Source organism: Mirounga leonina, unplaced genomic scaffold (genome assembly GCF_011800145.1).
Source record: "Mirounga leonina isolate KUSES-001 unplaced genomic scaffold, KU_Mleo_1.0 Mir_347, whole genome shotgun sequence".
NCBI classification, from domain to species: domain Eukaryota; kingdom Metazoa; phylum Chordata; class Mammalia; order Carnivora; family Phocidae; genus Mirounga; species Mirounga leonina.
In genome coordinates, this window is record NW_023270696.1 from 380,587 (window position 1) to 390,490 (window position 9,904).

Consider the following 9,904-nt stretch of genomic DNA (forward strand, 5'->3'; position numbering starts at 1 on the left):
TTCTGGGTCCCTTTCTGTGTGGCCCGGATCCCCCTGTCCCTCTGGGTGGTTCTGGATCCCTTTCTGGGTGGTCCCAGGTCCCCCTCTCCCCTCTGGAGAGTTCTGGATCTCCTCTGGGCAGTCCTGGGTCCCCTCTGACTGGTTCTCGGTCCCTTTCTGGGTGGCCCCGGGTCTCCCTGTCCTTCTGGGTGGTTCTGTTCCCTTTCTGGGTGGCAAGGGGTCCCTCTGTCCCTCTGGGTGGTTCTGGATCCCTTTCTGGGAGGTCCCAGGTCCCCCACTCCCCTCTGGACAGTTCTGGATCTTCTCTGGACAGTCCTGGGTCTCCTCTGGCTGGTTCTGTGTCCCTTTCTGGGTGGCAAAGGGTCTCTTCGAGGTGGTCTTGGATGACCCTCTGGGTGGTCCTGGATCCCTTTCTGAGTGGTCCCAGGTCCCCCACTCCCCTCTGGAAAGTTCTGTATCTCCTCTGGGCAGTCCTGGGTCCCCTCTGGCTGGTTCTGGGTCCCTTTCTGGCTGGCCCTGGGTCCCCCTGTCCCTCTGGGTGGTTCTGATCCCTTTCTGGTGGCAAGGGGTCCCTCTGACCCTCTGGCTGGTTCTGGATCCCTTTCTGGGAGGTCCCAGGTCCCCCTCTCCCCTCCGGACAGTTCTGGATCTTCTCTGGGCAGTCCTGGGTCTCCTCTGGGTGGTTCTGGGTCCCTTTCTGGCTGGCCCCGGGTCCCCCTGTCCCTCTGCATGGTTCTGGGTCCCTTTCTGGGTGGCCCCAGCTCCCTTCGAGGTGGTCTTGGATGACCCTCTGGGTGGTCCTGGGTCTCCTGGGCTCCTTCCTGTCTTGTACTCTAGGACGCTAGTCTGAGCAGGGTTCCCCACCAGGTGGGGTCCCGGCCCCACCCACATCATTGCTGCCCCCCCACCCCCACAGCTGGCCACCCAGAGCCTCTGCCCTTTGCCTCCCTGGGGCTGGGGGTGAAACCAAATCCCAGGCGGTGACACCCGGGCTATTTTGGAGCTGGGCTGGGCTGGGCTGGGCTGGGCTGGGTTGGCCGGCTGTGGGGGCGGGCCCAGCCTTCTCCAGCTGACAGCATCGGCCTGTCCTTTCGTCCCCGACCAGTCTGAGGACTGGCCAGAGAGTGGGCTGCTGGGTGGGAGCTGTGTCGGTCCTGGGCCCGTGGCGGGAGGTGAGACCCAGCAGCCCCTGCTCCATCTTCTGCGCCCCACGCCTGGGTGCTGCTCCCAGCCTCCCTTAAAGACAGGTGAGCAGGCGGAGCGGGCAGGGTGGGGGGCCATCCCAGGCCAAGCCCCTCTCCTCCAGGGCTGTTCGGTTGAAGGTCAGGGCTGGGGTGCAGAAGGCCTGGGGAGGGGTGTCCAGCCAGGCTGTGTAGCTCCAAGTGTTGGGGCTCTGGGATCCAGCCCCTGACACCATGGTGACCTGAGCCAGGCCCTCATGCGGGGGGCGGGGGAGCAGCGGGGTGGGAGGTCAGGGACCGGGGGCGCATCCACCTCCTCCTTCGTGGCCTCTTGCTCTAAGTGAGGCCTGGGGGTCTGGCCAGCCCTGCCCCCATCTCTGCTGAGATGGATGCCCGCTGACAGCTGGGGCTATTTTGGGCCTGTTGGCTCAGCAGAGGGGACAGCCAGAGGGGCACTGACACCTGACTCCAGGAAAGAATTTCCCCGGGAGTTCGGGAAGCCGCCAGCCCAGGGGTCTAGGGGGAGGCGCAGACTCCAGGAGCTGTGGTGGAAGTCTTTTCTGGAAGGGTTGAGGGGGGGCAGCAGGGACTCCTAGGAGGGGACCAAGGTTCTTCAGTCAGGCTGCAAGCCACTTCCCACTTGGCCCCATGAGGAGGACCCCAAATGGGCCAAGCTCTAGAAATCCAAGGATGGAGGCTGTGGGCAGGGCTTGGGTCAGCCCTAGGGACTTCGAGGCTCCAGAGGCATGACCCCAGGTGGGGGTGGGGAGGTCATGGTCTCCTTGTGGAGGGAGACTCTTGCCAAGTTGGGACCTCCATGGAGTGAGGAGTCCACTCTGAGGAAGGAAGGGGCTTCCCTGGGAGGCTGGGGCTGAGGTCCTGGCCGGGTGTCCCCTCCTGAGCCTCCTGCCTCACCGCTGCATGTCCAAGTCCAGTGGGAGTTCTGGGGGCCCCCAGAGGGTGCCCCCCTTTGGCCTGAAGGAGTGTGGCTCTGGAGTCCTTGGGCCAGCATTTAGGGCACTATGGCTCTGTGGACCAGTGGGGATGCCTGCCCAGAGGCGGTTGAGTGTGTGGGAGCCCCCAGGTCTCATGGGTCTGCTGCATTGAGGTGGGGAGCCCAGGCCCTTCACCAGGGCGCCAGGCATCAGGACCATCCCTGGGGGTCCGAGAAGATCTTGGGGTCTCTGCCCATCCTTCCCAGTCCAGGATCAGCCTGTCACCTGCTAAGGTCCTGGGCTGGTTCCCCCTAAGCACATGCAGCAATGGGAGCTCTCTTTCCCCTCCCCCCAGTCCTTTCCACCTGGAATGGAATCCCCCTAAGCCCCCTTTCCACCTGGGCTGGTTCCCCCTAAGCACATGCAGCAATGGGAGCTCTCACCTCCATAGCTGGTGGCCCCCAGAGACCACCAGCTATGGAGGTGGCCCTCTGCCCCTGCCTGCTCATGAGCTCGGAGCACCTTGCTCCCATACGTGCACCTGGAGTGGTGGGGGTGAGGATGCAGTGTCCTGTCTCAGGGGTACCCGCAGACCAACTGTGATTGAGGAGGGGGGCACTGGGAGCTCAGAGCTCAGGGCCTCTGGAGACCTGGAGTCAGAGTAACCCTTCCCCAGAGGGACATCAAGGCCCAGGAGGGCGTCCATGGAGGCGGGGCTCGGGTGACCGCCCGCCCGGGGCCTCCCAGCCCCAGAACTTGGCCAGGCAGTGGGGGGCAGGGGACAGAGGTGCTGACTGCACAGTGAGTCAGCAGGCTGGTGCGGGCTCACCTCCTCGAGGGGGATTAAGGGAGATTAGGCCCTGAATCACAGGACAGGAGCCCGAGGGCCCAGAACATCACCCACTTGTCCCCCAGTAGGCAGCCCATGCTGGAAGCCCAGCCCTGGGTTGGGGAGGGAGTTAAGGCGCTTGGGGCCAGCCCCGAGCCCAGGGGTCTGCTATTCTTACGGAGGGAGGGGGTAGGCCAGGCCCATGCTCACCTTACCCACCTGTGCTGAAGGCCAGCCAGGGCCTGCAAGGGGTAGGCAGAGGCCAGTCACCTGGGGCCTTCAGTATGAGGGGTGCCGACCTGTCCCCACAGGGTCCTCTCAGCCAGTGGAGACACAAAGTCTGTGGAGTGACCAGGCCCGGCCAGTCCACCTGGCCAGTCTCAGCCCGACATCCCTGGTTCTTCCCAGGGGACTCTTCGCCTGTCCTCCCTGGGCACACAGCGGGCTATGTGCCGTCCCCCAGGGAGGAGCGGGTGCTCCCAGAGAGCGGGTATGGGCAGCTCAGTGGGCTCGGGGCCGGCTTGTAAGGAGTCCACCTGGCAGCAGGGTGTCCAATCTCCCTGCTCATCAGGGTTGAGGCGAGTGGGAACCCTGGAGAGGAGCTGACAGGCCCAGTACACAGGACTTTTGTCGTGCGTGCTGCCGGGGCGGGGAGAGCTGAGGTGCACAGAGCCAGAAGTGTGGCTTCGGAGGTTGAGTCACCTGGAGGAGGAAGGGGCAGGGGCTCAAAGGGGAGCCTCCTGGGACGGAGAACTGGTGACCTCTGGGGCACCGCACTCAGAGAGGGACGAGCCAGCAGCAGGCACCTCCCTTGGCCAGGCCCTGTCCAGGTTCAGAGAGCTGCCACCTCTTTGAGTAGGGGAGACATGGGCAGATTGGAGTTTCAGACTCCAGGAGTCAGCGGTGTGTGGGGAGGGGGACTGGTCACCCGAAGGCAGCTGGAGGGGGGGCGGGGAACACACATACAGAGGCAGGTCTGTGTGGAGAGGTACAGCGTGGCCCCCAGGTAGGGAGGCCGAACAGAGAGGGGGACCAGCCAGGTTGCTGTGTGGTGTTTTGGGACAGGTTCTCAACTGGCCCTGGAGTTGGGGTGTGGGGCTAGAGCTGGGGGGACAGGAAGGGGATACACCCACCTGTTAGAAAAGCCTGTTGTGGGGGGGGGGGGGTGGCACCAGACTCCAAGTGCCCAGAAGGTGGCAAATCTGAGTTTCTGGACCTGCGGGGGTGGGGGCAGATGAGGCGGTGGCGGGGGAGGGGGGCGCGTCCATCCTGGGTCAGCCTGGGTTCTTCAGGAGGAACTGGCCAGGTGGGGCGCAGGGGGGGACCCGAACAGTACCTGGGTCTCATCCCCACTATGACCTTCCCCCACCTCGCTCGCAGGTCCCTCCCACCGCCCCCACCCCCCACCATGGATCACTCATTCAGTGGGGCACCCCGATTTCTGACCCGGCCCAAGGCTTTTGTGGTGTCGGTGGGCAAGGACGCCACGCTGAGCTGCCAGATCGTGGGCAACCCTACGCCGCAGGTGACCTGGGAGAAGGACCAGCAGCCCGTGGAGGCGGGCGCTCGCTTCCGCCTGGCCCAGGACGGCGACCTGTACCGTCTCGCCATCCTGGACCTGGCACTGGGCGACAGTGGGCAGTATGTGTGCCGCGCGCGCAATGCCATCGGTGAGGCCTTCGCGGCTGTCGGCCTGCAGGTGGACGCTGAGGCCGCTTGCGCCGAGCAGGCGCCGCATTTCCTTCTGCGGCCCACGTCCATCCGCGTGCGCGAGGGCGCGGAGGCCACCTTCCGCTGCCGCGTGCGCGGCTCGCCGCCCCTGGCCGTGAGCTGGGCCAAGGACGGGCGGCGCTTGGGCGCGCCCGACGCCCCCCGAGTGCGCGTGGAGGCCAGCGGCGAGGCGAGCGCGCTGCGCATCCAGGCAGCGCAGGCCCGCGACGGCGGCACCTACACGGTGCGCGCCGAGAACGCGCTGGGCGCCGCCAGCGCCGACGCCGCGCTCACCGTGGACGCGGATGCAGACGCTGCCGGCCCTCCCGGGGCCTCCACAGCCGCGCTTCTGGAGCACCTAAAGCGGCGGCGCGAGGCGATGCGCGCTGAGGGCGCCCCGGCCTCGCCACCCGGTTCTGGCACGCGCACCTGCACCGTGACTGAAGGCAAGCACGCGCGCCTCAGCTGCTACGTGACGGGTGAGCCTAAGCCCGAGACGGTATGGAAGAAGGACGGGCAGCTGGTGGTCGAGGGCCGGCGACACGTGGTGTACGAGGACGCTCAGGAGAACTTCGTGCTCAAGATCCTCTTCTGCAAGCAGTCAGACCGGGGCCTCTACACCTGCACGGCATCCAACCTGGTGGGCCAAACCTACAGCTCCGTGCAGGTCGTCGTGCGAGGTGAGCTCGGGGTGCTGGGCGCACGATCTCTGCGCGTGGTCGCTGCCGAGAAGCGCCTCCCCAGCCCCTCCCCCCAGTCCTTTCCACCTGGAATGGAATCCGTCGCGGAATCCGGAGGTAGAGGTCTTGGCGGGCTCTCGCGTTTCCAGAGCCACAGAACGAGGGTGACAGCGGATGACCCCCAGCCTGTCCCCATTGTTTGTGAAAGTCGCATGAGTGAATAACAAAGCGCTCTGTCCTCAGCGCCCCCTCCTCCTGGGAGATGGCCCTGGTGACCCTGGCACTCCACCTCTCTCACAGGATGCTAAGGGGGTCTCCCTGGCAGAGTGGGGAGAAAGGTAGGGCCGGGGCTGGGGCCGCTCCAGGTTGAGCCGGAAGGCGGTTCTGGGCAGTTTAGAGGCTCCTGTTGAGGACCCCTGTAGGGGTCTGGGCCTCCCCCAGGGTTCTGGGGGAAAGCGTGGGCAACATAAGAGGTTGTGTTGGCGAGACTCCTAAGACCAGAGACCCACCTCCACTTCTGTCCCGCTGGAGGGTCTCAGGGCGCTCCAACCTTCCGTGCGCGCCACAGTACCATCGCCCCAGCGGGTAAATGGCCCGGTTCCTCGGGGCGCCCTGCAGAAGCTGCACAGGGAAAAGTGCGCAGGGCAGCCGGGCTTGGCCGACGGCCGGCGCTCAGGGGGTTGCGCGGCGGCCAGCCCTGGTCCCGCTGCCTCGCTGCTGGCGTGGCTGTGAGCGTGAGCCCTGCGGATTTTGCGGCCCGGGAGCCGCCTCACTGGGCTGTTTTGGGGCTTTACGTGCCTCGTTTCCAGACATCTTCTATTTAAGGGGAGGGGGCTCTTTACGTTCTGTGCCCTCTCCCCTGCCCTCCTTCCATCCCCCTACCTCCCTGGACTCATTCCTGCTGCACCTCTGCTTCCCACCCACCCCCTGCCCTGGTCCCCTGCCCCCACTCCAGCCCCGTACTCCAACTAAGGAGCCCCTTGACCTGCCCTACTTCCTGCCCTGACCCCACTCTCCGCCGCCCCACCCCCCTCCACCTCCTCCCGGCTCCTCTCCCCGGCCCACCGGCCTCAGGCCCGCCGCCCCAGCCCGGCTCACGCGCCCTCTCCCCGCAGAGCCCGCGGTGCCCTTCAGGAAGCGGCTGCAGGACCTGGAGGTGCAGGAGAGGGAGTCGGCCACGTTCCAGTGCGAGGTGGAGCTGCCGACCACCGAGGCCGCGTGGTACAAGGAGGAGACGCGGCTGTGGGCCAGCGCCAAGTACGGCATCGAGGAGGCGGGCACCGAGCGCCGGCTGACCGTGCGCAACGTCTCGGCCGACGACGACGCCGTCTACATCTGCGAGACTGCGGAGGGCAGCCGCACGGTGGCGGAGCTCGCGGTGCAAGGTGGGCGGGGGTCGCGCGGGGCTGGGGTGGGGAAGGGGAGGGAAGGGGCAGGACTGGCTGGAGAGGAGCGCGGAGGAGCGGCGGGGCAGGGGCCGTGTGGGGGCCATGCAGGGGGCGGAAGGTGGGCTCGGAGGGGGGGCGAGCAGGGGCGGGGGGCGGGGCAGGGGCGGAAGGTGGGCTCGGAGGAGGACGGGTGGGCAGGCCCCCCTCCCGCCCCCCGTCTGACTAGTCCCCCGGCCCTGTCCACCGCAGGCAACCTCATCCGGAAGCTCCCGAGGAAGACCGTGGTGCGAGTGGGGGACACGGCCATGTTCTGTGTGGAGCTGGCCAGGCCAGAGGACTCCGTCCACTGGCTGAGGAACCAGGAGGAGGTGGTGGCTGGGGGCCGCGTGGCCATCACCACGGAAGGCACGTGCCACACGTTGACCATCTCCAAGTGCAGCCTGGAGGACATGGGCGAGGTGACCTTCACGGCTGGGGACTGCCGGACATCCACGCAGTTCTTTGTGTCTGGTAAGGGCCTGGGGGGGGCCCCTTGGACAGACAGGGCCCTCTCCCCTTCCTCTGTCCACTGGGCCCCACTGTGCAGTCCCGTCTGCTGCAGGGAGGGCTTCGGGGGCTGGACCAACGGGTCATAGCTCTAGTTTCCTCGGACCACTGGTTTGTTTGCTGCCCTCCTTCACTGTGGTCACCCCAGGTGACTGCAGAGTAGGAGTTCTGGTGACCCCCACTCTGCAAACCAAAGTAGAAAGCACAGATTGTTCCAGGGGCACACATGTGGGTGAGACAGGTGTGGGACATTGTGCGTGAGTGTGGCCTCTTTCTGTGGCCTTTGGTATCACATTTGTAGATTGGGAGTAGTTTCTCCCACCGCCCCCACTGGGTCAGCCCTTTGTTGGGGTCAGTACCCTCAGAAGGGTCCCCGCACCCTGCTTTGGTCACTGCCTAGACCAAGACCTGGATACACAGAAGGGGTTTGTCGCCAAACCCCCTGGACAGCTTGTGGTGGCCCTGGACTGCGTGTCCCCAAAGCCAGAGCACTCTTTCCACTGCAACCAGAGAAGGGGCCACAAGGCTGGGGCCAGGGGTTACGGGCCTGCAGCATCCCTCGGGCCATGGACAGTGCGGATGGGGAAAGCACGCCCCCAGGAGGGGGGTTGACCTTGGACCCAGGGCTTGGGGAGGGAGCTCCCAGTCAGTGACGTCTTGGGGCTGTGCTCTACCCAGCCCCTAGGAAGCCGCCCCTGCATGCCCCTGAGGCCCCTGAGGTAAAGGCCAGGACAGAGAGCTCCGTGACCCTCGGCTGGTCCCCCCCACCCCACGGGGACCGCCCTGTCCCCATCGATGGTTATCTGGTGGAAAAGAAGCGGCTTGGCGCCTACACCTGGAGCCCGTGCCACGAGGCCAAGTGGGTGGATGTGCGTGAGCTGACCGTGGCAGGCGTGTCCGAGGAGGGGGACTTCCAGTTCCGGGTGTCAGCTGTGAACAGCTTTGGCCACAGTCCCTGCCTGGAGTTCCCAGGGACTGTCCACCTGGGTAAGTGTGCCTGCACCGTGGGCTTCCTGGGGAAGGGGCGCTTGGGCCCAGGCTCAGGAGGAGGAGGGAGGAGGGTGGAGCCTGGCTCCTTCTGAAGCCCTCACCCTGCAGCCCCCCAGCTGGCCCTGAGGACGCCTCTGAAGGCAGTGGAGGCCGTGGAGGGTGGCGAGGTGACCTTCTCCGTGGACCTCACTCTGGCCTCGGCGGGCGAGTGGTTCCTGGACGGGCGGGCCCTGAAGGCCAGCGGCATGTACGTGATCCGTCACGAGGGCACACGGCACGCCCTCACCATCCGCTCCGTGTCCGCCAGCCTGCATGGCGCGGAGCTCAAGTTCGTGGCCAACGGCATCGAGAGCAGCATCCGCATGGAGGTCCGAGGTAGGAGGACCCCAGCTGTGGCCCCCAGGCGTCTGCCCCAGGGGTGGGGTGGGGGCTCCTAGAGCTGCTGCTTGTCCCGGGGCAGGTGGGCTCCTGGGTGGTCTCCTGGATGAGGCAGGGCTGGGCAGGGGAGGGCGGTGTGACGCAGCTTGCCCGGGGCTGGCAGTGGCCTTGGCCACAGTGTGCGAGTGGAGGAGGGGCTAGAGAGCCTCAGTCTTCTATCTGCCTGCTCCTCTCCATCCCCAAACTCCCCTTCCTCTCTGCCGATTCCTTCTGTCACCCTGTAATCTTGTCTCTTCCTTTCCTGCCTCTCCCTGTTCCCGCATACCTGACTCTCCCCACTCTGTCCACTCTCCATTGTCCCCTCCCCTCCCTGTCCATCCTCTCTGTGCACCTCTGTCCACTCTTCTCTCTTCACTCCTTCTATGTCCCCTCCCCCGTCCATGTCCTCTGCCCATACCCCAATGTCTCCTCCCCCGTCCCCTTCTCCTCTGTCCATGCCTCTTCTTTTGCCTCCTCCACTGTCCACTCCCCCTGTCTGTCCACGCACCTTCTGTGCACTTGTCTCGTCCATGCCTCTTCTTTTCCCTCCCCCACTGTCCGCTCCCCCTCTGCCCATCCCCTGTCCATTCTTCCCTCTGTCCCAACCCCCACTGTCCACTCCCCCTCTCTGTCCACACACCTTCTGTCCACCTGTCTGTGGCCTCGCGCGGCCCCAGGACTGACCACCAAGCGTCCAGTGGCAGCTGTGAGGGAAGTGCTGGCCCGGCTGCATGAGGAGGCGCAGCTCCTGGCCGAGCTGTCAGACCAGGCTGCGGCGGTGACATGGCTGAAGGACGGCCACGCGCTGCCACCAGGCCCCAAGTACGAGGTGCAGGCGACGGCCGGGCAGTGGGCACTGCTGGTGCGGGACGTGGTGCGAGATGACGCTGGCCTCTACGAGTGTGTCAGCCGTGGGGGCCGCGTCGCCTACCAGCTCCTGGTGCAAGGTGATCCCGCTGTGTGTGTGTCCACGTCCACCATGGTCACGGCCGCACCCTCTGTTCCCCAGCTCGGGGCGGACTCCAGGGGTCTGGGCGCTGGGAGCCACTGCTCACCGTCCCTGTAGCGGGGTGGGGGTGGGGTGGGCGAGGATGGGGAGGGGAGACTCTGCTCAGTAGGGGGAGGGGCTTCCTCGCAGCAGGTGGCGCCCCCTGAGCCCAGGCTCACGCACCATGTCCCACACCTGCCTCCGGAGGGGACCCTGGTCTGGGTGAGGCCCCCAGGCCCC

General features: G+C 66.1%; 1 protein-coding gene across 1 annotated transcript in view; it reads left to right on the plus strand.

The window, feature by feature from the left end:
• Window positions 1-1,091: 1,091 nt before the first annotated feature.
• The window catches only part of OBSCN (obscurin, cytoskeletal calmodulin and titin-interacting RhoGEF), a 132,354-nt gene continuing 123,541 nt past the window's right edge, over window positions 1,092-9,904 (plus strand). The window contains exons 1-7 of the mRNA XM_035029912.1: window positions 1,092-1,247; window positions 4,326-5,335; window positions 6,451-6,720; window positions 6,973-7,233; window positions 7,948-8,256; window positions 8,368-8,634; window positions 9,354-9,623. Of these exons, the coding sequence (XP_034885803.1) occupies window positions 4,354-5,335; window positions 6,451-6,720; window positions 6,973-7,233; window positions 7,948-8,256; window positions 8,368-8,634; window positions 9,354-9,623 (2,359 nt within the window). The 5' untranslated portion in view covers window positions 1,092-1,247; window positions 4,326-4,353. The remainder of the gene's footprint in view (window positions 1,248-4,325; window positions 5,336-6,450; window positions 6,721-6,972; window positions 7,234-7,947; window positions 8,257-8,367; window positions 8,635-9,353; window positions 9,624-9,904) is intronic.